This window comes from Actinia tenebrosa, unplaced genomic scaffold (assembly GCF_029948245.1).
Source record: "Actinia tenebrosa isolate PJP-AT-01 unplaced genomic scaffold, QUT_ActTen_1.0 PGA_scaffold4__44_contigs__length_22323623, whole genome shotgun sequence".
Classification (NCBI taxonomy): domain Eukaryota; kingdom Metazoa; phylum Cnidaria; class Anthozoa; order Actiniaria; family Actiniidae; genus Actinia; species Actinia tenebrosa.
In genome coordinates, this window is record NW_028292581.1 from 3,567,987 (window position 1) to 3,593,771 (window position 25,785).

The 25,785-nt window shown below is 37.6% G+C and overlaps 4 protein-coding genes across 5 annotated transcripts; 1 reads left to right on the forward strand and 3 right to left on the reverse strand.

The window, feature by feature from the left end:
- Window positions 1–1,546: 1,546 nt before the first annotated feature.
- LOC116293237 (uncharacterized) lies at window positions 1,547–3,560 on the reverse strand. Its single transcript, XM_031700640.1, has 3 exons — window positions 3,176–3,560; window positions 2,938–3,016; window positions 1,547–2,826 (listed from the first exon to the last, which is right to left on the reverse strand). The coding sequence occupies exons 1-3, from the start codon at window positions 3,344–3,346 to the stop codon at window positions 2,552–2,554; spliced, it is 525 nt and encodes a 174-aa protein (XP_031556500.1). The 5' UTR covers window positions 3,347–3,560; the 3' UTR covers window positions 1,547–2,551.
- A 306-nt stretch (window positions 3,561–3,866) lies between these two features.
- LOC116293212 (replication protein A 14 kDa subunit) lies at window positions 3,867–6,525 on the forward strand. The gene is made up of 4 exons (XM_031700613.1): window positions 3,867–4,049; window positions 4,420–4,494; window positions 5,286–5,391; window positions 6,092–6,525. The coding sequence occupies exons 1-4, from the start codon at window positions 3,969–3,971 to the stop codon at window positions 6,175–6,177; spliced, it is 348 nt and encodes a 115-aa protein (XP_031556473.1). The 5' UTR covers window positions 3,867–3,968; the 3' UTR covers window positions 6,178–6,525.
- Window positions 6,526–9,251: 2,726 nt separating this feature from the next.
- Window positions 9,252–16,677, reverse strand: LOC116293223 (SE-cephalotoxin-like). 2 transcript variants are annotated; one of them, XM_089036755.1, is made up of 3 exons: window positions 16,578–16,677; window positions 14,481–14,812; window positions 9,252–14,028 (listed from the first exon to the last, which is right to left on the reverse strand). In XM_089036755.1, the coding sequence occupies exon 3, from the start codon at window positions 14,002–14,004 to the stop codon at window positions 10,801–10,803; it is 3,204 nt and encodes a 1,067-aa protein (XP_088892881.1). In that variant the 5' UTR covers window positions 14,005–14,028; window positions 14,481–14,812; window positions 16,578–16,677; the 3' UTR covers window positions 9,252–10,800. The 2 variants fall into 2 exon arrangements, with proteins under 2 accessions (XP_088892881.1, XP_088892882.1); XM_089036756.1 differs by lacking the exons at window positions 14,481–14,812; window positions 16,578–16,677 and adding an exon at window positions 14,248–14,267.
- A 1,929-nt stretch (window positions 16,678–18,606) lies between these two features.
- Window positions 18,607–25,717, reverse strand: LOC148906882 (SE-cephalotoxin-like). The gene is made up of 2 exons (XM_089036692.1): window positions 25,597–25,717; window positions 18,607–23,353 (listed from the first exon to the last, which is right to left on the reverse strand). Exon 2 carries the CDS (start codon window positions 23,350–23,352, stop codon window positions 20,158–20,160), a length of 3,195 nt encoding a protein of 1,064 aa, XP_088892818.1. The 5' UTR covers window position 23,353; window positions 25,597–25,717; the 3' UTR covers window positions 18,607–20,157.
- Window positions 25,718–25,785: the final 68 nt, after the last annotated feature.

Sequence of the window (25,785 nt, forward strand, 5' to 3'; positions counted from 1 at the left end):
TGGGGCCGCATTACGTCAGCATATACATGAACTGACCAATAACCGACGACCAAGGAGATGTTTAACGCTGAAAATAGTTTACTGACATCATCATACCTTATCCCTTATCAAAACCGACGAATTCCAAACTCAATCATAGTTCATGGAAATATGTTGTTATCGTAAATTAGAAATCCGAAAGGCGAACTAGTTTCTTTCAATTCAAGTCAAATTTACTAAAGAATCGTACAAACCTGCAAGGTGTACTAATTGTACAATCGATGCTTAAGTTATGTTTATACGCGACAAAAGCGGATCATAATTTTCCAGATCAGCATTTTTTAAATTAATTTTGGAAGCGAGTGACAGAATGGGACCATGTAAAAATTCACTATTCCCTTTCGGGATCAAATATCCTAAACAAATTCCCAGAAAAAGCATCCGAGACGAATAAAAACATCCCCTACAGGATTCTCACCCTAATGGGAAAAATGATGATGGGAACTTAATACTGAAAATAATTCATTCGTCGTCAATATAAACTTCTGCGAAAAGTTCGAAATTGACATTGGTATATTATTTGAAACCTTTGAACTCGTAAATGATTCTAGAAATTATTTCCTAGCCCAAGAGCGTAATTTATTACTTTACTTTCGTATAAATAGAAGGAAGAGTATTTTAAAGCGATGAATAACCAATAACAAAAATTTATCAGACAAACTGACAGCTTGAAAGACAATATTTTTCAAGTTTCTGTCATGCCAACATCGACACTATCAACTGTCGCCCCTTCAAGGTTGTTTTTTTTCGACAAAAATAACTCTAACCATCGCTTGAATTTGAAACAGCCAGAAATGAGGAGTTATAATAGTATATAGTACTTACTGTTTTTGCTTTGACTTTTCAGAATTAGTCAGTTAGTCGAGACCATCAGTGAGTCACATCACTCAGTTCTCGCTCAAAGTCTAGAACATCGAACAGCATGAATATGCAAGTATTTTGAATCTTAGTTTGGCGGAGATTAAACTTTACCATTACTAGTCGGCTTGATTATAAAATGAAATTTACTCTGATTGGCTTGGCTGTTATATATGGGTCAGTTGTACAAACTGATGTGGTACAATCTTGTTTAACAGGCTGTTTGTAGCATTGTCTTCAATCTGTATTTATTACTTGTTATGAGTAAAAATAAACACTAGCGATAAAAAAGAGATTTCATTCTGTTTAAGACAGAAATAAAAAAAGAACTAATTTCCAACTAAAGCTTCCAAAAAGATATAAGTTCTGCAAACAAATAAAACTAGTTGGGAATGAGATTTTGTGGACTATTAGTCAGCCATTGATCAAAGATTTCGGCAAGCTTCTTCACCAATCAGACTGCGTCGCGTTCCACTCTCATTGATCTCATTTTGCCCTTCTAGATTAATATACATAATGCCGAAATTAATACTTCTACGCTTTGGTCCAAAGCTAAATAGATTTCAACCAAATGAAAAGAAAATACAAAGGTTTCATTTACGGAGACTCACTGCAATCAGTAATTATCACTAAGCGTACTCCAGATGGATTTCAGTGTTTGCTAATATTTATCTTTATTCTCAGAATAAATGATTTGGTTTTGTAATCAGCGCATCCACGCTTGTTTACTGTAGATATTAACAAGGGTTGTCAATGAAATTATTTTCAAAAGAATCATCGTCATTTTAGTCAGACCTTTTTAATTTCATGTTACAATTTATTAAAAGTCAAGTAATCATCAACAAGACATACTCAGTCTCAGGGCTAAAGAAAATGATTACCGAAAGACTTCATTATATTTGAATCAGTGGTTCATCAAGACGACTTGGACCACGAGTAGAAGTTCATAGGAACTTCTAGGATTTTGAGTACAAAGTTGGTGCCAAGTTTTACAATGATCGTGGAGATGTGATGTTCCGCACATTCAGGGACGGCGGAACAGTTGTTCAAGTGGGGGACTGCAGTCCTCCCCTCCCCTCCCCTCCCCTCCCCTTCCTATCCCACGCACCCAAAGATTTGACCTCAGCCGTCCCTGACATTAAGGCATTTATGGGCAGAGACGGATGGGTAGGAGCAAGGATGGAGTAAACCTGTCTTAGATCTGCACCTGGAATTAGTTTTAAACCAGGAGTCATAGCAACAAAATACGACAGTTTTAGGCAACAAAAATAAGAGGGCTGCAAGATTTTACGAATATGAACGCCTAGAAACGACGCTGAACGCTCGGTTATTTGTTTTCACGACGAGAAGTGGTCCACGCAGCAAAGCACAGAACAGTAAAATATAGATGACGACAGATAGTTTGAGGTGGTGCTGGTGCTTACATTTATGGAAGTGGTCTTCTTCCTATGTTTCACTTGTGAAAATTCAAAGATAGTGCTCATTATATTACAATGTTATATACGAAGATTCTCGCCTAGATTCGTACACTGCCTTTTTGCCTTGGTTTCATTCTGATTTATAAGTTTTTAGACAGACCTTGACTTGTACTTAACAGACTAGCCAGATCTTTCTGTCGTCACTCCATTATCATCACTCATTTGACACCATTCTATCATCTCTTTCCTCTAGTATTGCCTCCATCATATGCGGTATTTATGACTGTTCTTTCAAGACCAAAGTCATATAAATAGTCCTCGATATGTATAGGAGGTGAACTATGGTATGTTAAACCTTTTGTCGAATTCTGAATCATTTCCAAATGCTTACAAAGTCTTAGCGGGATATCCGATACAGTTAAAAACGTCGAAGATCGGTGCTCTTTTACTCCTCGTGAAGTTAAGATCATATTTGTTTTGGACGAACATGGAGACGACAAACCAGATAAACCTGTAAAATAATTAAAAATAAAAGAAATAAAACCCATCAAAATATTGTTTTTCTTTTATCAATAAACGATATAAAAAGAAAAGCATGATGAAATAAAGATTGCACAACTACCTGAAGGATTGTAACTTCCTTGAGTAGCATTCGTCTGTAAAGTATTGTACTCAATTCGTTCTTGAACACCGTACGTTTGCTAAAAAATAATATATATCTATATATCTATATCTAAATAAGATATTTAATCGTTTAAAATTTTAAGATTCATATTTGCAAGGGCACCTTCAAAAGCCTCTAATCTCATTGATTGCTGCATTATACTTCTACGTATGAGAGAGTATACGTGCATACTAACCCTATTAGCAGCTGTAGAAGTCTTTTCTGTATAAACTACGAATCCATCTTCACTATCAAAGTCTTCAAAAACTGGCGTTTCAGTATTATCATTACAATTAACAGAGGAATTTGTCCTTCTAGAGCTACCGTCAGGAATAACCTTTCTGTACAAGTTATGCAAGAAGCTCATTTCCAAGAATTCAGTGCAGTACGTATCACTGATAAATTATAAAGTAAAGACAAAAAACTTGACTTTCTACTTAATGTAAAGTCATGGAAGTCCTCGTTATAGCTTGGGAAGTAAATTAAAAGTCAGGTTTTTTTTTAGAATTAGCACGATTAATGTCGGAAACAAGTCGTTACAAGAAAGGATATTTTTAGCACGCACGTACTTCCGCCATTTTGAATCCTAAAATAGAAACGAGTAACCTGAGCCTGCAAGTAAGTCAGGCAAGCAACTGTCTTATTAAAACCAAAGGAAGCCCAGTCTTGACGTTTTTTATTATTAAAACAATTGCTGTTTCAAAAATGATACTTAGTTTCTTCCAAACGATAAAAATTTATATATGCTCATGTGATAAAAAGGTGAAAAGATAGCTTAGGAACAAACAAAAAAGAATAAAAATAGAGAAAAGTATGTTTTAACTTTACTAGTTCCTGTGTTTATTTGATCGCGAGGAGCTGGGAACGACAATCGAGCGCGCCAAAAATCATTCTCCCGCGAAAAGCAAAGTTTCAGAATCTTCGGTTTTATGAGGAATATTTAGCTTTGTTCTTACCTAAAATTGTATAAAACCTATCTAAAAAGAAGCATGGAGGCACCAAGAGTCAACGCATCTATGCTTAGGCAGTATGCTGGTCGGCTGGTGTGCTTAGTGGCGAAAATATCTGAGGTAAACTTTCATGTCGTTGAAGTCTGTGGAATCGAACTTTGTGAAGCTGACGATTAATTTGAGCTGCTGAAGTTAAGATTTGATTTAAGATAACTAGTTTTGACTTTCTTCTTTATTTCTTATGATGTTTTCTTAGTATTCCTAGTTTTGGTTTCATTATAATTTATTGGTTAATATTGAGACATTTAGTGCTTCTGGAAAGACATTTTTAGCACTCTAATTGCTATGGCTATAACTATGACTATTATTATTACTATTATTTCAAGGCTCCAACATCTTTAGTATATACATCTTTATTGTTATTCATTATTTCTACGATAGTGAGCAACGTTTGTCAAATTCAGTGTCTTGTTCACTATTTTGATTGCAGATTAATAACACAGGAACAGAATTGAAGGTCCTCACGAGCGATGATAAGACCATTCACGTCATCCTTTCAGAACCAGTAAGTAGTTGTTGTAAGGACTGGTTCACATCCAGCATTGGAATCAAAGCTGAGATAGTCCTCATTCTCATTCAATGCATACCACCGCGTTTGATGACCGCCGACTCAATTATACAGGTTTTAATTAAGCCTTGTTAAAGTTAAATATCGATAGATATCATTATAAGTCTGTTGGATTTCAAGTTCCTCTAAAACGAGGCTAAGATGAGTCTGTAATCAAGATTCACAGTTGTATTAATTGAAAAAGAAAGGGGACTATATGCATTTTATCACTTGAACTGAAAAAATGGAAATGCAATTAGAAGGGAAAAGATGACATGATTAGAATAAAAGGATCTCTAGATATCTTTCTTTTTCAAATCCCATTTCTTAAAGTGTCACTTATAATTATAATCTTGTGAGAACCAGAGAATCAAATTTGAATTTGAATGGAAGTTTGATTGGAAGATTTAACCAGCAAGAGAAATCTCTTGCAATACTTTCAGAAGAAAGAAAGGCTAGTGTTTCTTCCTCCAATACTTTCCATTTAACAGTTGTCACAAATTTGCTCCAATCTTGCTTGCAATGGAACCTTCTTAAAATTGTCTCAAGTGCAAGACTTACATGAAGATACAAAACGAAAAACAACAAATAAATTCTATTGAGAAAAGATGTGATTTCTTTTGTATTTCAATGTTAGCCTTGCAACCACGATACTTTGGAGAAGGGTCCTTTCTAACTCTTGTGACACTAGTGTTGTGACCTAGCCCAGATAGTCATATATAATTCTTTCCTTGGCCTTTGTTTGTCAGCTTGAAGAAGCTCTTCAGGGAGTAATTGAGATTATTGGTAGAGCTGAAAAAGATGGTACGATATCAGCACAAAGGCTTATAAGCTACAACGGAAGTGAGGAATTTGGTAAGGAATTTATGAGAATTTTAGAGCTTCCTTAAAGGGGCACTTGGATGAAAATTGGAAATGACTTTAAACTTGGTTAAACTTATCTATATGGCCCAGATAGTAGCCAAGCAACATGTTTCCTTCATAGTCAAAATTGAGAGGGAAAAATTATCAATTTTATTCAGTATCTAAATTGTGAGTAAATGAAGTCATTTACTCAACCCTATTGTTCTTTTCACTTTTAACCCAAAATATCTCAATAGCAAATGGCTCCTAGGCTAAAGTTTTCACATCTCTGATTTTCATATTTATAATTGATCGAGTCATATTATCCTCATATACTTCAATTATTCGAACTTTCAAAAATCAGGGCATTTTCATCCAAGTGCCCCTTTAAAAAACAGTGTTTTCCCTCAATTTTTACTTATTCCTTGAGATGATTTAGTTTAACTATACCCTGCCAGGGTCAGAAATTATGAGTGAACAGTGTGACATGTAGCAGCCACCATGTTGTTTTAGTGGTTTCACCTGACAGAACTACCACAGGCACATAGCATTTTTCTTGGTTACAAATTTGAAAGAAGCTTTCGTCCAATAAGACTGGCTGCATGTCAGGTCATCTCTTGTCCCTGATCTGAAATATGACAGCCTTATGGAAAAAAATATTTGCAGCCTTGATGTGCAAGGTCGTTCTGATGTGGATTTGTGGTTATTTCAGACATGAACCTGTACAACGAAGCAGTGAAGCTGACAACAAATTTTCCTGAAATATTTGCTGGAAGTAATGCAAATGGGTTTGCTTGAAGTTTGTAAAAAAGTCAAACTATAAAATTTTTTAGAGACCATCTAAATCTCCCCTGTAAAATATTACCCATTTTGCCTTGAAAGTATAAGCTTATCCATTGAAGATAAGAGATAAAAGATAAGAAAGAACAGCAAGGAAATCACTTTCAGGGAATCATTGTTGAGTTGTTTTCATATTGATATTCATCACTGGCTTATGCCAATCTCAGGAGGGCAGTCTAAAAGAAGACATACTTCTACTGCTCTATCACCAGATACTTTGTTATTTGCTATAGAAGCTGTTCTGGTTTTATACATGCATGTACTACATTACAAGGGTTATTAGTAAACAGACATTGCATAGTTTTACCTTTTTTTTCTTTTGACTATATAATTTTATCAGAATCATGGGTAGTTTATATGGAGGTGCATATTTTTTAGGTCTCCCCTTTGATTCAATGATTTTCTTCAGGTTATACAATTTTCCTCTCTTCACAAAACACCAAATGTTAAATTACAATATTCAATATGTGAGTTAGCCAAGTCCTGACTTACATCAGCCCAGGAGTTGTTTATAGCCATGTAATGTTACAAAACGTTTTCAAGACTTAATTCTTCACTTGACTCTAAATATGACTTTCGCTCAGGTTGTCGAAACGTCAGTCACATCAAACAGTACTCAGGACTACATCCACCCGGATGATCATAATACTTTGATTAACACTTAATTATAAGACCAACGATTCTATGTAAGAGTTACATCCTGAGGGCCACAGGCTTGAGGTATATGTTTCATTATAGCTGAACACTGGAGGCATGTACCTGTCTTGTTATCTTATTGAGAAGGTTTTCACACAAGAAATAGTCCCACAGGATGTCATAAATCCGATTTTTTGTTTTAATGAGGGAATACTAAACAAATGCTTTTCAATTGTGTTTAATGTAATATTAATGAACTTCATCAAAAGAACTATTGCTATTTAGAATACCGAGGACATGGGTTCGAATCCTGCCAAGAGCATTTGATATTTTTCTCTTATTCTATCTATTGCTATTTATTATTTATTGTAAAGTGTGGTATAGGTCAAAGGTCTGTGTTCGATTCCAGCTAGGTTCTAAGTTTATTTACAGTATCAAAACATTTTTTTTTCATAACATGGTTTAAGTACAAAATTTCTAAGTTTCACTCCAGATCTCATTATGTATTCACAGGCTATATATATATTAGTATATAAGGGATATATATAAAGGTTCAAACGCTAGGACGAGGTTTTGCATTAAAATTCAAGACAGAGGGCCGCAGGCCCGAGGTCTTGAATTCTAATGCAAAACCGAGCCCGTGTGTTTGGACTGGTTTAAAATATTAACTAAGCACTAAATTCCATTGTTTCGATCCAAAACACGAAATACTAAATTATAATGAATTCACAGAGATAGATTACTGTTGCTTTGTTCTTTTGGAAATAGAGTACAATATATCCGCGTTTGCACTCTCTTGTTCCGATAGAAATAAAAATAGTATTGTTTTCATACCTTGCGTTCTCTCGGGCAAGTATAAGGAAAAGTAATTAAAAACCTATCCCAGGTTTATAATTCAGCCCCGCTCTCCCCTGTTGATATCAATTCCGCCTCCGGCTTTAAGAATCTTAATTTCCGCCGAATTTAAGAACCTACATCAAACAATGGATTTAGGGTGTGGTTGATTTTTAACTAACTATACCAGGACTATATGGGATGTATAGCCCTAGGAATAACAAAGAAAACCGTATCAACCAGATAATAATGTCCTATATTCTATAGACAGTCTATGAACCTGATTAAACAGACTAACAGGACTGTATCAAAATTGATGCAGTAATAATAATAATAATGGGGTTCTTATATAGTGCATTATCACATTGTCTCAATGCGCTTTACATTGCAGTGGAGGACTTTACGGGCTGTATATATTATAGTAATATGTAATATTATAGTAGTATGTCTGATACTACAGATCTTCCTGAACCAGTCAATAATGTGTTTGGCATGTCCTCCTTCCATCACAACATGACTTGCACCAATTGAACCAGTTGGGAAACTGGTTGATACTTAGCATTTTAGGTCTAAATATAAAAAGGGTTACTGATAGTTTGTAGACAAGTTAATATAGGGAAGGGCCATCCTATGAAACCACTACCAAATAACATTCATGTGGGTAGCATGGGTGGCGTTCGTGGCTAACGCGTTGTCTTTCACCGCTGTGAGTCCAATGGCTCTGGTCACTGGTTCGAGCCCTGCGGTCGCCACATGTGGATTGAGTTTGTTTGATGTGTTGTTCTCTCCCATGCTACGAGGGTTGTCTCCGGGTTCTCCAGTTTCCTCCCTCCGTATAAATCAACGTGTGAGTTGAGTGTTGTATGTTGTAAATATAGAACATGGTGATGTGAGTGTGGAGGGAACCTCATGGAAGAGCCCCATATGGGGAGTGGTGGTTGTAAAATATTATTATTATTATTATTTTATTTATTCATTCATTTCTTATTTCAATTATGGGAATCCTATTATAAAAAGGTATTTTTGTAAATCAGCCAAGAACACATTTTAAAAGAACTCAATGTGCTTATTAATGAAATGGTACCGCTCTATTCCAACCTTCCATGTTTCTAACTTCAGCATTTGCAAAACACTAAAATTTTGCACTAGACCTTACATTTTTATTTCAACTTCCAGAAACATACTGTAAAAAAGAATGTTTTTTTTTTGTAAAATTTAAACTGTGAATTTCCATGCCTCCTTCATGTATTTGTAATTATTGTTTGTAGCAAATTATATGTAGTTAGCTTTTCTGTAAGAATAAGTTACATACCTTTATATTATTTTCCACAGTTATGAATTATTTTCCAACAGGGTTGCTATTAAGTAAAACTTTAATTATTTTATAATGATGTCATTGAATATGTGGGGGCAGGGGAGGATCCAGGGGAGGATCCAGGGGAGGGGGGCAGGGGTGTGTACCCCTCCCTGTGTTAACATTGTGTGCAGCACCCCTCCCTGAACAAAATTCTGGATTCGTCCCTGGGGGAAAAAATGAAAAGTAAATGAATAACGAGCAGTAATAGTATTTAGGTAACGTTTATTTTGTAGTATAATCACACAATACAACATTTAATCTATTGTCATCCAAATAAAATGCAACAAATTAAAAATAATAAGCGTATGTCAGAAAAAGCTGATTTATCTTATATACGATACAAGAACTAATCAGTTTATCTAATTTTCAATCAATTTATTGCTGTGTTTTATATTTAACAAATGTATATTTCTATAAGTTTTCATTTTTTATCTGTTTCAATATTATTAATATAATATATTTTTCTTTTATGCTTTGTAAAGCGTGTTGAGATTTGTGGAACATGCTATATTAAGAATTTATTTTATTATTATTATTGTTATTATTATTATTATTAATATTATTATCATCATTATTATTATTAGTTATGCAAGATTTCGTGCCCTAAATCAGTCCCTTGGTAATGTTTTATTGTGACTTGCTTAATGCAAAGGTCGTTTGAATGTAGTAGAGAGCAAAATTGGCACTAAGTTCCCTTACGTCACTTGAAACGCAGAGCCTAAGAAACAAAATTCAGAAGGGGTGCCAGTGAATTCCATACCAGGAAGTAAATTTGTTTTGGATTGGGTCATACACGCATGTCTTCCATAGCATTCTTTGCTACTGAAATTTAGAAATGTAACTGAAAATACCCCTCCCCCAACAGCAGATTTCGTGACACCCCTTCTAAATCTGGTCTACAGGGTCTAAGTTAACTCTGAGCCAAATTTCATGCTTTCTTCCAGTCTAACGATATTGCCAAAAATTGACCTATACACTAACTTAGGTGTATACTAAAACCTATCGAAATACTATAGTACTACACGTGATCGAAATGAACACCACTTCTAAAACAAACCACAATTTCTGAGTAAACGACACAACCTAAACTCGGATGTGACCAATTAATAGTCGGCAATTTCAAATCCATAGATATTCAACATAAATCGTTGATTAAGGGCACTTAAGATTTCGTACAAACGTAAAAGCTTACTGCAATGTGATGCAAGATGAGTAAATATAAATTAAATGCTTTTGGACCATAAAAAAAAGAAGAAAAAGGAAAAAAATTTAAATCATACCCTCACACTGAATTAACAAATTGTTAAATATAACAGTATACCAGTAATCAAGTCCGTTCCATTTTTCAGTTCCATTTTCGTTATCCTGTATCGCCTGAAGCATCTAGTTTCGCTTTACATGTTCCTTGACATCTTTGCTGATGGTTACTTGTTGGGTTTCTTGTGAAGAATGCAACACGGTTTAATGGAAGGAGTATTGGTATGCATCAAAGAGGAGGAACTGTTGCTGATCTTCTCATTGCTTCACGATACTGATTTTTCGATTTTCTGTCAGGGTTTACTCCCTTAGCCTTAGTCTCTCCCGAGACACCCACAAGGCAGTGGGGTTGTTCTCGTATCCCTGAGAAGGGGCCCTTACCGGGTACTGTCAGCCGGAGCCAGCTGAGCCCGGGTCTCGCGTAGGCAGGGACGACACACTCTGAAGTAACACCACTTGACAGGTGCTACCCGCTACCTGGAAGGTTTGCATGTTGTCTATCGGACGATGATGTTCCAACTCTCGGAGCTGCATCGTGACTTGTCGTCCCGTGTTATGGAATCGCCAGGACACGTTCGGGTTTTGATGACACCATCGTCTTGGCTTAACCACCACGAATAGCCACGCGTATAAGAATACTTTATAAAGACGGTATCGCCCTTGTGGATGGGTTTGTTACTGCCACGATCTGGTGCATATATCCAGAACATCTCTCCACAGCAGTTCTTATTAAAATCATAAGTGAACCTGCCAGGACAAATCGTTGTTCGACATCTATTACCACTTCCCCAGCAGCTTAGCCAATGTTCAGCTCCGTAATAAAACGCCACACCATCACCGTTTCGAATAGCTCTGCCAGATTCACTGTGGTACGTCAAAATTATGTAAAACGTTTCACTGTCGCACTTTGACCAATCTCCTGGATCCATAGTAGAACCAGGACAACTTCGAAGTTTACATTCTTTTACACCGCAGTTAACAGTACAATAACAGCTTACCCAGCTACTGCCTCTTGCGTTACTTTTTAGAGCTATTGTGTCCCCCGAACGAAGGTAGGATGGACAACGCGATCGGCTTTCGTCATCTTTGTTACCACAATCATTGTCCCCGTCACAGATCCAATTCTTATTGATGCATTTGCCATTGGAGCACCTGAACTTCCCAAAGTCAGCAGAGCAGCAGTCTACAGTATTACACGCTGTAGTCCTGTTATCCAATCCGCCTTGATCTCGCTTACAGTCATCGACATTGTTCGTCCCCAAGCAAGGCCTGTAATTGGACTTAAACCCACCACCACAGTTTGTAGAACAGCGAGTCCAATCGTGGCGCCAATTCCCCCAAACAAATTTGCACTTGGGCTGAGAGTCCCATTTCAAGACGCCGTTGATCTTTTTACACTTTACTGTTCCTGAAGTAGGTTGTCTCTGCTTGTCACAACTTACAGTCATCGTCATTCCTTCGAAGGACAGCTGGTGTTTGCAGGAAATTGTCGTACCTTCAACACCAAGAGTACCACAGCTGTACTTGTTCCAGTATTGGTTATAGGCTTTCTGACGGCCTTTGAAAACATTTTCTATTTCTTGGGCTTCTCTCTTGTACTGTGATCGGAGGGCGTCAGTCGTACCTTTCGTCTCCAGCAACCATTTCTTATGTAGTAACAACGCTTCTCCGAGTGCCTGATCCAAGTAGGCCAAATCGTCTCTGAATCCTTTAATGTCTGCATTGTAACTTCCAGAACAGCCTCCGCCATTGTGACTCAAGTAATCAAGCTTGTATGAATTGTAAATGTCTTTTCCTGGTTTGTCCAATGTACCTTGACCAAGGATCATTTTCTTGAGTCTATTCTGCAATTGAAAAGCCGTGATCGTCTTCAAATACAGGTCCATTTTCTGACCGAACCGATCGAAACTCAGTTTGTCCTTTTGGAGCTTTGCATAAAGGTCAGCGATGTCTTCGACGTTGTAGATGATTCTCGAATGTTGTATGATGTTGTTCGTGTGAGCAAAAGAGGCCTTGATCTTTAGCAGAACAAGGTCGAGCTTTTGTGACAGAGACCTTATAGAAAAGAAAATGTCAACAGCAGTAGGAACACCGTTCACAACATTAAATGTCTTGCGCAGTTGGGCCATTAACCTCTCTGTGGTATCATCAAATTCAATTCGTTTTTCGCAAGACTCTCCACCATAGTGGCTCACGCAAATGCACTGATGGGTCTTCGTAAAAGGAATCTGCTTGCATTGACCATGACCACTGCATTTCTCACTAGTAGTGCACGGGTTGTAGTTGGTGTTAACATTAGTAGCAAGAAATCCCATTTTCTTGATTTGGTTTTTCAAATCCTTTATACATTCCTTCTCAGTCCAATAGCTATACCGATACCTCGATGATTTGCATTCGGTTTGAAAGTCAACAAGTTTTTGCAAATTTGATGACCCGCACTTTTTGTGCGACAGGATGTTGTCAGCAGCGTAAATATAATCAGAATTGCATCCCTCGCATCCTTTAAGAACCAACAAGGTTTTGGCTTGTCTGATTTCACTGCAGCTGGCCAGTGATTTTGTATCTTCGTAGACTATGTAGTACTCTTTCACGTTTCCGGGATCCGAGCGGTCTTCCACCTTGAAGTACCTACTACCTTTCCACTCAAGACCGGTGATATTTGTACGGTAATCTTTAATCGCTCCTACGCCCCAAGTGTACCAAGGGTATTTGACTTTAAGTTCGTCGAAGATGGCTTTAACGTTGCTTTCCTGGCTAGACCCTTTTGACTTCGTTAAAATCTTTTGGGCATCCTTCTTTGCGTGGTTAACAGACTCTCTTCTGCAGTTCCAGACTCGATCGTCAAAGGCTCGACGTATCTGGAAGAAGTACTTCTGAACGTCGTTGAAACCCTGAGTGGCTCTGCCTTGGTCACCCTTGAGGTAGTAGTAGGTCAATTTCTGTTGAGCAGCACTAGTCATTATGCCTTTTATAAGCATCATTAGCTCGGTGAGTTGAGTAATATCGCAACCATATTCAGCAATAAATCTGTCAAAGAGGTTACGTTGAGTTATCCCCTCTGGAAGAGCCGCCATTCTGTAGAGGTTGAGAAGGTTTCCATCCAAGTCGTTGTTTTCGTAGTACTTGACGTATTCTTCAGCGAGCTTCACTTGGTCTATTCTTCGGGTTTTAGTACCCATTGCCTTGCGAATATCCGATAGTTTCTTTGCACCATTTTTTGACTTGTACTCCCATTTTATCCAGGCAGATAAGAAAGTATTAAATGCACTGTTTGCCTTGATGGACGCCTCCATTTCGTCAAGTTTCTGGTCAAGTCGATCAAGCTTCGCATTGACTTCGTTAAACCTTTTATTTATCAGCGAAGTGATGACCTCCAAATCACTTGGCATGAAGAAGGTGAAGATAAAGCTGGCAATAGCAGAGGCAGCCTGGATAGCCTTAAGTGCACGTCCAACCATCTTACCAACTTTGAGTAACTTCGTTTGTTTCTTGAGAAGTTCTGCACTCTTCAAGCTCTTTGAAGCCTTCGTTGCTTCTTTAAGGGCCTTTTGTTCGTCCTTTACGTGGGCTGCGAGTTGGCTAAGTACAAACTGAGTCGTATCAAGTGCTGTAGATACTTTAGCCTGCTCACCAGGATCTAATTCAGCAGCTGTACAGTCAGAATAGAACGGCAACAACAGGAGCCAAAGTACACACCTCATGCTGAATAGCAAGCGATGATAACACTGAAAAGACACAAAGTTCTTTGATATAAAATAAGTTTGCAGAATTTGAGGGTTTTGCGCTCTTGAAGTTCAAGACATGTATTAGTTCTTCAATGAGATTTTGAAGGTTATTCAGCGGTTTTGGTGCGCGCTTACATCGTTGGATCAAATCAATTATAATAGAGACATGTGAATAATTGTCCAAGGTGTTAAAAAAGGTCTCTATCATTGCAAGCTCACCGTTCGTCTCCCTTCGATGCAAAGGCGCGACTAACGTAACGGCTCGGCAAATATCCACCGATATTCACTTCAGAGAATGATTTAGACCACCCCTCCCCTAGCTACTACGGTATATGGGGGGGGGGGGGGGGGTTCACTACTATTAGATATTTTATATTAATGAGACGAGACATTGATTTGATATTTGTAGGATTGAACAATAAGTTCTTGATATATGGTTGATAATATCTTACCTTCACAACTAATGTTTAGTCAACTCAGTCCATCTATATAGTACTGCAGGACAACACGGTGTATAATAGGATGAAAACTACTAGCCACAGTTTATATATAGCTGTGTTCTCTACCTTTCATTTTTGAAACTCTTCAGTTGTAAACCACGAGTGTTTCTCTTTGAATCCTTGGCATTTGATCTCTACCTGCTTTCATTTATGTCTATGCTGTTTGTTTGCAGACGTTCTTTCTGATACGTTCTTCGTTGTTTCCTTCAAAGCAGGATGGAAGTCAAACTTCGAATAATTTACTGAATCTTTGAACCTTGATAGGAACGCATGAACTGATTTGACTGTAAAGTAAAATCATGACAATCTTTCAATTAATTAAAAAATAGTCATTCAAATCATTCACTTTCTAACGATTTATAAGTATTATTGTTTCTTTATATGCACGGTTACCCCCACTTTCAGTCTAACCAGATTTTGCATTAATGAAACGAATATTGTAAGATTTGAATTCAGGGCTCGGATTAAAAGTATATTTAGTCTTCACAGATTCGTGCAAAGGTAAAATCATTTCTACAGTTGTAGCTACCATTTTAAAGTTATTTGTGTGATGTATTGTTTTGTTCAAAAGTCGTCTTTTAATAAATAAACATTTTGATGTTTTGAAGTAAAGGCCGGATATGGATGACGACTCAAAATTGAAACGAATATGCTCAGTACAACTTTTGGTTTCTGTGATTCGAAAATTCTCAAAAATTAAGGGATTAAAACCTTCATAGCGAATAAGATTGAAATGATCATTGTAAAATCTATTCTTGCTAAGGGTATTGATATTGATCTCACCCATAATAATATTATTTTCTTTGATAAATGAATTTTATGTAGACACTCTTCAAATTTGTCTAAGAAATTAGAAATCGATAGGTTTTCATAGCAATTTGTAGATAAGACCAATAGATCCTTCCACTTTCAATTTCCAACTTTTTATATGGACTTGTTAGCATATAGCCATGGAATTAAGTCAGGAAATGTTACAGGTTCAATGTATGGTCGGGGGACACAAACTTGTTCAAAAGTGCGTCTTTTAATAAATAAATATTTTGATGTTTTGAGGTAAAGGCCGGATATGGATGATGACTCAAAATTGAAACGAATATGTTCAATACAACTTTTAGTTTCTGTGATTCGAAAATTCTCAAAAATTAAGGGATTAAAACCTTCACAGCGAAATAGATTAAGATAATCATTGTAAAATCTATTCTTGCTAAGGGTATTGATGTTTTTCACGTCGTCCATGTTTGAGGAACTTAACAAAAGAATTGTCAATGAATTCTTTTGTTTTATTATATAAAATCCAATGAAATATCAGGTATTATCATATAATTATCCATAAAATAACTATATATCTCCTTTTGGAAAACTGATATTTTCCCATGTGAAAATATCGTTACCATGTGTATTTAAGCTATAGTTTATAAATAAAAGCTTTTTATAATAACAAAAAGCTTGTTAAGTTGATTTTATGGATAAATATATGATAAACAGAATATTACATGGGCCGCTTCACTCATGATGTAAGTTCTCAAATTGTACCGAATTCTTTACGAAATAAACCAAGTTTGATAGAGAAAATCCAAGTTAAAGGTTATGCAAATGAAGACGAATCTATATCAGATACAAAAATTATCCTTATAGTTTAATTTCTAACATTTAACTTTTCTTTTGTTTATTAACAAAACTACGTAAAAAACATACGCCTCAGTGGGACACCGCGCCAAACGTTTTGATAAACTTGGATGAGTTAACAGAACATTTTGAAGCATTTTTCTTTATCTTTTTTCGATAGGAATTTTTTGGACAAATGTTTGAATGCTTACTGTAAGTGGAACATGGGAGTCGGGGTGTGGTAATAGGACAGGTCGTAATGTAAATCATAAACGAAGTGTCTCCGTGTCCGGCAGCCGAATACGATTTTGAGAAAACTAAGTGTTCGGTAGTCGCGAACATCTCTTTATTTCATAGCCTAAATTATATAGTTAACTTACAGTTTTCTGTTCAGATACAAAATTCTACATATTCTACATATGTATATAAAGCGGTTTTACCTACCTAGCTTCGGCTCTGCTCTCTATGGATATCAATGTATAGAAAATACGCCGTCAAAGCCTGCATGTAGTCTCCCTCGCATCCGTTTTTAGTGTCGGGGAGGGAGCGTTGCGTGATGACCGACACTAAAAACGGATGCGAGGGAGACTAGCCTGCATGTGGCTAATGCCAATTTCAACATCATAAAGATTTCATGACTGATGACGTCATATGTCACATGATTGAAAGATGTGTCAGCAGTGTTCAGCAAAGTATGTCTGTCCAAGTTTGACTCACATTGATCACATATTTATAGAGCAATTGCAGTTTTTTCTGTGGTCACGTGACTGGTGGCGTCATGTCACATTGGCACTGTGTGTAAGCAATGTTCGGCAATGTTTGTCTATCCAAAATTGAATGACAGTGGTCAAGTATTTGCAGAGTTATTACAGTTTATATGTAGTCACGTGATTGGTGACGTCCTTTGGAACTCAGTATCTAATACTCATGATGCAACTGAAAGTGTGTTTGGCTGGGGAATGATTTTGAATAATAAATTGTGCTCTCCTGTCTCAGTATCTTTCCATTACTGTGATGTTATCCTATTGTGATCAACCTGCACCTTGCACAAGTTTATTGTTAAATCTTTGGCAAGTGATATACTGCACCTCATATGGCAATATTCAGCAAAATGCACAGTAGCCTGAATAGCCAGGATCTCTAGCCATGGGAGTCAGAGAACCTGATAAAACGGGTCAACAGGGCTGTATCAAAATTGATGCAGTAATATGTCTGATAGGACAGACCTACCTAGACCAATTAATAATATTGTTGGCGTGTTCTACGTTTTGACATGCATGACTGGCACCAAGGAAACCAGTTGGGAAACTGGTTAATGCTTCTGACATTCTTTGGTTTCTCAGCATTCAGGTCCTAATAACCAAATTAAGGGTTATTAAGTTGATATAGGAAATAGCCCCTATGCAACAACTACTGAACCTTTATTCATTCCTAATTTCAAATATGGGAACCCTAATTATAAAAAGGTATTTTTGTAAATCAGGCCCGAGCGCACAAAGAACTCAAAGTAGGGGCCGCGTACGGGGTGGGGCTACATCAATCCCATTCCACATTTTATCCTTTTCCCATGCTATTCTCTTATATTTTCCAATCTTAGCCCCCCTTCTTTTTCCCATACTAGGCTCTTGCAAAGTGTATATCAATGAATTAATACCGTGCAACTAGTGAATTCTATTTCAGCCTTCCATATTTCTAGCTTCGGCATTGCAAAACTCTAAAGTGTTGAACTAGACCTTACATTTTGCTTTCGACTTCCAGAAACATCCAGCAAAAGACAATGTTGTTTTTTCTTGACAAAATTTAAAGTGTATGAATTACCATGATTTATTATATAGATATCGATGAAATACCAGGTTTTCTCTATTGTCGAAAACTTGATATCTTTCACCAGTGGAAGATACCATATCTTTCACACATGAAGATATCGCTGTTGACATAGTAACGTATTTTGATAAAGAATTTTTGAGCTTTTGTTTTATTTAAGTTTCATCGATATCTATATAATAAACAGAACATTACATGGCCGCTTGGAGATATGAATTTTATCTTAGTTGTAATATTCTCTATTTATTTAATGTATTTGTATTCACTTTGAAAAATAATATGCAAGTTAGCTTTTCTATAAGAATAAGCTCCATACCTTTATTATTTTCCACAAGTTATGAATTATTTCCTACAATGGTTGGTTTTTAAGTTTTTTTCATCGAAAACTTGTGTATAAAGAGTTTAAACTTGAATATCTCGAATATAATCGAGTGAAGGTTACCATATTCTCAGTAAGATAAGCTTCGTTTCACGCTATTTTTGTGAAGACCACTTTACATAAGGATGTAAGGATACATTGGAAGCTGCTATTAAGTCAAACTTTAAATTATTTATATTGATTTCATCTGAATCGTGGAAAAAAATGGGTAGAACAAAAAGGAAGTGTAGACTCTAGCTTCTTTTTTAGTAAATAAATAACGAGAAGTAGTAGTATTTAGGTAACATTTATTTTGAAGTCTAGTCCCACAATACAACATTGAATCAATTGTTATCCAAATAGAATGCACCCAGTTTACAATATTAAATATATTTTGCACAGAAAACGCTGATTTACCTTATTCATACGATACCAGAATTAATTACTTTATAAATCAATTTATTGCTGTATTAGTTTTGCAAGATTTCTTGAAGTGCCCTCAATCTCCTTTTAATGTTATATAATGACTTTGCACAAGGGAATATGAATTAAGAGAAGGAATCCTACCTATGTAGCCTTGTAACCATCATGTGCACAGTTTGATGCTATTTTTAGCTTAGAGATATTTTGAGTGAAGAACCTGATTGGTTGATTTCTTGAGAGTAGGCGGCTTCCAGTTTTGCAGTAAACAAAAGCCTGTGTTTTTGTCGTGGACATAGCGAAATATGGCGCTTTTCGTGTCCTAAAACGAGGCATTAAAGGGAAGCATGATTATCGCGCGGGTATGGCACGGTTCCCTTATGTCAATTCCATATCAGGGGGTAAATTTATCTTGAATGGGGAGAGGTGGGTCGTCATACATGCATGTCTTCCATAGCATTCTTTGTTATTACAATTCAGAAATTCAACTGAAAATATCCCTCCCCCGATAGCAGATTTCGTGACACCCCTTCTAAATTTCGTCTACAGGGTCTAAGTTAACTCTTAACCAAATTTCATTCTTTCTTCCAGTCTTTAACGATATTGCCAATTGAAAAATTGACCTTGAACCACCTCACTAACTTAGGTGTATACTAAAACCTATCGAAATACTATAGTACTATACGTGATCGAAATGAAAACCTCTTCCAAATCAAACTACAGTTCCTGGGTAAACGACACAACCCAAACGCGGATGTGACCAATTAATAGTCAGCAATTTCAAATCGATAGATATTCAACATAAATTGTTGATTAAGGGAACTTAAGATTTCGTACAAACGTAAAAGCTTACTGCAATGTGATGCAAGATGAGTAAATGTAATGTAACTGCTTTTGGACAAAGAAAAAAAGCTAGTAATATACTTACATACGCAACATTTAAATCATACCCTCGCACTGAATTAACAAATTATTAAATACGAGTATACCAGTCATCAAGTCCGTTCCATTTTTCAGTTCCATTTTCGTTATCCTGTATCGCCTGAAGCATCTAGTTTCGCTTTACATGTTCCTTGACATCTTTGGTGATGGTTACTTGTTGGGTTTCTTGTGAGGAATGCAACACGGTTTAATGGAAGGAGTATTGGTATGCACCAAAGAGGAGGAGCTGTTGCTGATCTTCTCATTGCTTCACGATACTGATTTTTCGATTTTCTGTCAGGGTTTACTCCCTTAGCCTTAGTCTCTTCCGAGACACCCACAAGGCAGTGGGGTTGTTCTCGTATCCCTGAGAAGGGACCCTTACCGGGTACTGTCAGCAGGAGCCAGCTGAGCCCGGGTCTCGCGTAGGCAGGGACGACACACCCTGAAATAACACCACTTGACAGGTGCTACCCGCTACCTGAGAGATTTGCATGTTGTCTATCGGACGATGATGTCCCAACTCTCGCAATCGCATCGCGATTTGTCGTCCCGTGTTATGGAATCGCCAGGACACGTTCGGGTTTTGATGACACCATCATCTTCGCTTAACCACCATGAATGGCCACGCATATAAGAATACTTTATAAAGACGGTATCGCCCTTGTGGATGGGTTTGTTACTGCCACGGTCTGGTGTATATATCCAGAACATCTCTCCATGGCAGTTCGTATTAAAATGATAAGTGAACTCGCCAGGACAGCTCCTTGTTCGACAATTACTACCACTTCCCCAGCAGCTTAACCAATGTTTAGCTCCGTAAAAAAACGCCACACCATCACCGTTTCGAATAGCTCTGCCAGATTCACTGTTGTACGTCAAAATTATGTAAAACGTTTCACTGCCGCACCTTGACCAATCTCCCGAATCCATAGTAGAACCAGGACAACTGCGAAGTTTACATTTTTTTACACCGCAGTTAACAGTGCAATAACAGCTGACCCAGTCACTGTTCCTGCCTCTTGCGTTACTTTTTAGAGCTATTAAGTCCCTTGAACGAAGGAAAGATGGACAACGCGATCGGCTTTCGTCATCGTTGTTACCACAATCATTGTCACCGTCACAGATCCAATTCTTATTGATGCATTTGCCATTGGAGCACCTGAATTTCCCAAAGCCAGCAGAGCAGCAGTCTACAGTATTACACGCTGTAGTCCTGTAATTCAATCCGCCTTGATCTCGCTTGCAGTCATCGACATTGTTCGTCCCCAAGCAAGATCTGTAATTGGTCTTAAACCCACCACCACAATTTGTAGAACAGCGAGTCCAATCGTGACGCCAATTCCCCCAAACAAATTTGCACTTGGGCTGAGAGTCCCATTTCAAGACGCCGTTGATCTTTCTACACTTTACTGTTCCTGGAGTAGGTTGTCTCTGCTTGTCACAACTTACAGTCATCGTCATTCCTTCGAAGGACAGCTGGTGTTTGCAGGAAATTGTCGTACCTTCAACACCAAGAGTACCACAGCTGTACTTGTTCCAGTATTGGTTATAGGCTTGCTGACGGCCTTTGAAAACATTTTCTATTTCTTGGGCTTCTCTCTTGTACTGTGATCGGAGGGCGTCAGTCGTACCTTTCGTCTCCAGCAACCATTTCTTATGTAGTAACAACGCTTCTCCGAGTGCCTGATCCAAGTAGGCCAAATCGTCTCTGAATCCTTTAATGTCTGCATTGTAACTTCCAGAACAGCCTCCGCCATTGTGACTCAAGTAATCAAGCTTGTATGAATTGTAAATGTCTTTTCCTGGTTTGTCCAATGTACCTTGACCAAGGATCATTTTCTTGAGTCTATTCTGCAATTGAAAAGCCGTGATCGTCTTCAAATACAGGTCCATTTTCTGACCAAACCGATCGAAACTCAGTTCGTTCTTTTGGAGCTTTGCATAAAGGTCAGCGATGTCTTCAACGTGGTAGATGATCTTCGAGTGTTGTATGATGTTGTTCGTGTGAGCAAAAGAGGCCTTGATCTTTAGCAGAACTAGGTCGAGCTTTTGTGACAGAGACCGTATAGAAAAGAAAATGTCAACAGCAGTAGGAACACCGTTCACAACATTAAATGTCTTGCGCAGTTGGGCCATTAACCTCTCTGTGGTATCATCAAATTCAATTCGTTTTTCGCAAGACTCTCCACCATAGTGGCTCACGCAAATGCACTGATGGGTCTTCGTAAAAGGAATCTGCTTGCATTGACCATGACCACTGCATTTCTCACTAGTAGTGCACGGGTTGTAATTGGTGTTAACATCAGTAGCAAGAAATCCCATTTTCTTGATTTGGTTTTTCAATGCCTTTATACATATCCTCTGCTGATACCTCGATGATTTGCATTCGGTTTGAAAGTCAACAAGTCTTTGTAAATTTGATGACCCGCACCTTTTGTGTGATAGGATGTTGTCAGCAGCGTAAATATAATCAGAATTGCATCCGTCACATCCTTTAAAAACCAACAAGGTTTTGGCTTGTCTGATTTCACTGCAGCTGGCCAGTGATTTTGTATCTTCGTAGACTATGTAGTACTCTTTGACGTTTCCGGGATCCGAGCGGTCTTCCACCTTGAAGTACCTACTACCTTTCCACTCAAGACCGGTGATCTTTGTACGGTAATCTTTAATCGCTGCCACGCCCCAAGTGTACCAGGGGTATTTGACTTTAAGTTCTTCGAAGATGGCTTTAACGTTGCTTTCCTGGCTAGACCCTTTTGACTTCGTTAAAATCTTTTGGGCATCCTTCTTTGCGTGGTTAACAGACTCTCTTCTGCAGTTCCAGACTCGATCGTCAAAGGCTCGACGTATCTGGAAGAAGTACTTCTGAACGTCGTTGAAACCCTTAGTGGCTCTATCTTGGTCACCCTTGAGGTAGTAGTAGGTCAATTTCTGTTGAGCAGCACTAGTCATTATTCCTTTTATAAGCATCATTAGCTCGGTGAGTTGAGTAATATCGCAACCATATTCAGCAATAAATCTGTCAAAGAGGTTACGTTGAGTTATCCCCTCTGGAAGAGCCGCCATTCTGTAGAGGTTGAGAAGGTTTCCATCCAAGTCGTTGTTTTCGTAGTACTTGACGTATTCTTCAGCGAGCTTCACTTGGTCTATTCTTCGGGTTTTAGTACCCATTGCCTTGCGAATATCCGATAGTTTCTTTGCACCATTTTTTGACTTGTACTCCCATTTTATCCAGGCAGATAAGAAAGTATTAAATGCACTGTTTGCCTTGATGGACGCCTCCATTTCGTCAAGTTTCTGATCAAGTCGATCAAGCTTCGCATTGACTTCGTTAAACCTTTTATTTATCAGCGAAGTGATGACCTCCAAATCACTTGGCATGAAGAAGGTGAAGATAAAGCTGGCAATAGCAGAGGCAGCCTGGATAGCCTTAAGTGCACGTCCAACCATCTTACCAACTTTGAGTAACTTCGTTTGTTTCTTGAGAAGTTCTGCACTCTTCAAGCTCTTTGAAGCCTTCGTTGCTTCTTTAAGGGCCTTTTGTTCGTCCTTTACGTGGGCTGCGAGTTGGCTAAGTACAAACTGAGTCGTATCAAGTGCTGTAGATACTTTAGCCTGCTCACCAGGGTCTAGTTCAGCAGCTGTACAGCCAAAATAGGACAGCAACAACAGGAGCCAAAGTATACATCTCATGCTGAAAAGCAAGCGATGATATCACTAAAAAGACACCAAGTTCTTTGATATAAAATAAGTTTGCAGAATTTGAGGGTTTTGCGCTCTTGAAGTTCAAAACATGTATTGGTTCTTCAATGAGATTTTGAAGGTTATTCAGCGGTTTTGGTGCGCGTGTACATCGTTGGATCAAATCAATTATATTAGAGACATGTGAATAATTGTACAATGTGTTAAAAAAAGGTCTCTATCATTGCAAGCTCACCGTTCGTCTAGCTTCGATGCAAAGGCACGACTACCTTTCAAGATGGCAGCCGACATGTGAGCGAGTGAACATTAGCATATCCCTAGTCCCTACAATAGCTCTTTCTGTCCTTTGCATATTCGCAAGTTAAAAACGCACCCACCAATAAGGGTTCTGGTATGTTTGGCTGGTTTTTACTTAGGTCAATCAAAACTATAACTAGCCGATGACTAAAGGCCTCGTCCACACGTATGCGGAAATTTTTGTATCCGCAATTATTTTTTGCGGATACGAAAATGTTTGCGTCCACACACAGCGTATTCGAATCGTTTTCACCGTCCACACGTATCCGTTTTCATAAAATTTGAGGATACGGACACAAAAATTTGCGGACACGTGTGGACGCAACCCGTATCCGTAAACAAAACAAAAATTTCCGGATACGTGTTGACGGGGCCTAACGTAACGGCTCGGCAAATACCCACCGATATTCACTTCAGCGAATGGTTTCCCCTTTATCCACTATGATTATTTTTCGTCACGAAACTATGAAGGTAGTTACTCCAATCTTGAAAGAACATCCACTAGCTGGATTTGAATAAGGCCCCGTCCACACGTATCCGGGAATTTTTGTATCCGCAAATTTTTTTTGCGGATATGAAAATGTTCGCGTCCACACGCAGCGTATTCGAATCGTTTTTGAATCGTTTTCGCTGTCCACACGTATCCGGACATTTAATGATCCGCTCTGATGCACGCTAGTGCTTAGTCCATTCGACGAAAGTTTTTCTTATTGAGCATGCGCAAAATCGTGTTTACGTCAACGTATTTGAAAAATTGCGAATACGACCACTCTGGAGACCGTTTTCGAAAATTTCCGGATACGGATACAAAAATTCCCGGACACGTGTGGACGCAACCCGTATCCGCAAAAAAAAAAAAAAAAAAAAAAAAAAAAAAAATTTGCGGATGCACAAATTTCCGGATACGTGTAGACGTGGCCTATCTAGTGATAGCCGTCAGCTGATGAATGTCTTTCATGTTTTTATCAAATCTATTCGTTTTATCCGAAATCCTATACATTTATTGAATTGAAGCCGTAAAGTTTTACAGCAAACGACAACTTAGGGGCGTAAGGGAGAGTACAGTTTTCTGTAATTAACGTTCCCTCTTTAAATAAAGTGTTACTACTACTACTACTACTACTACTACTACTACTACTACTACTACTACTACTACTACTACTACTACTACTACTACTACTACTACTACTACTACTACTACTACTACTGATGCTTAGTACTCTTACAGTGCAAACCTAGCCTGTTTAAGTCATATGCGAATTTCGTATATACATGCAAGCATCAGGAATAGTCAAGTTATTTTGGACCGCCATATAAAAGTATTTTCTCTCGGAATATGATTCATATAAAAAAGGGTGAACGGGATCTGATGTCATTTTAGGCATTACATTGAGAAAATGTCCATATTTCACTTTTAATAAACTATATCCTAATTCTCGCTAATTATCATACATTTAATTGCTCTATTGTTGCCGATATGCAATCAAAACTAATTGAGATCTTCATTCATAGTTTACTTGAAACATTGAATAAAGAATAGCTAAAAACAAAAATCAGCTACATTTCATTATTTTTTAATTTAATTAATAACGACGGTATCTGTGCTGTGGTTTTGTACATTCACAAGATAATAACGTCAATCAAAAATTGCTTTATAACTGGCCGAAGACTAACTGCGCTTCAAATATTCACCAATGTCATCAACTGAATCCTGACTTAAAGTCTAACCATTTGGAGATGTAATTACGAAGACACTTTCTCGGCCTCAGTTATTTTAAGACCCTGAGCCTGCCAAACCTCTGGCAGTATACAGTTTTTTAATAACTAAGTAGGTGAAGTAGTAACTTTATACACGAGACATTAGATTGATTAGATATTTTATATTAATGAGACGAGACATTGATTTGATATTTGTAGGATTGAACAACGAGTTCTTACCTTCACAACTAATGTTTAGTCAACTCAGTCCATCTATATAGTACTGCAGGACAACACGGTGTATAATAGGATGAAAACTACTAGCCACAGTTTATATATAGCTGTGTTCTCTACCTTTCATTTTTGAAACTCTTCAGTTGTTTCAGCTCTAAACCATGTGTTTCTCTTTGAATCCTTGGCGTTTGATCT

What these genes read in the sequence shown, in the direction of transcription:
- LOC116293223 (XM_089036755.1), bottom strand. Translation starts at nt 14,004, where the DNA reads ATGAGGTGTGTACTTTGGCTCCTGTTGTTGCCGTTCTATTCTGACTGT.
- LOC148906882 (XM_089036692.1), bottom strand. Translation starts at nt 23,352, where the DNA reads ATGAGATGTATACTTTGGCTCCTGTTGTTGCTGTCCTATTTTGGCTGT.
- LOC116293212 (XM_031700613.1), top strand. Translation starts at nt 3,969, where the DNA reads ATGGAGGCACCAAGAGTCAACGCATCTATGCTTAGGCAGTATGCTGGT. An exon ending in TAGTGGCGAAAATATCTGAG is followed by an intron (nt 4,050 to 4,419) that starts GTAAACTTTCAT and finishes TTTTGATTGCAG; the next exon opens with ATTAATAACACAGGAACAGA. An exon ending in ACGTCATCCTTTCAGAACCA is followed by an intron (nt 4,495 to 5,285) that starts GTAAGTAGTTGT and finishes TTTGTTTGTCAG; the next exon opens with CTTGAAGAAGCTCTTCAGGG.
- LOC116293237 (XM_031700640.1), bottom strand. Translation starts at nt 3,346, where the DNA reads ATGAGCTTCTTGCATAACTTGTACAGAAAGGTTATTCCTGACGGTAGC. An exon ending in CTTCTACAGCTGCTAATAGG is followed by an intron (nt 3,017 to 3,175) that starts GTTAGTATGCAC and finishes ATTATTTTTTAG; the next exon opens with CAAACGTACGGTGTTCAAGA. An exon ending in AGGAAGTTACAATCCTTCAG is followed by an intron (nt 2,827 to 2,937) that starts GTAGTTGTGCAA and finishes ATTATTTTACAG; the next exon opens with GTTTATCTGGTTTGTCGTCT.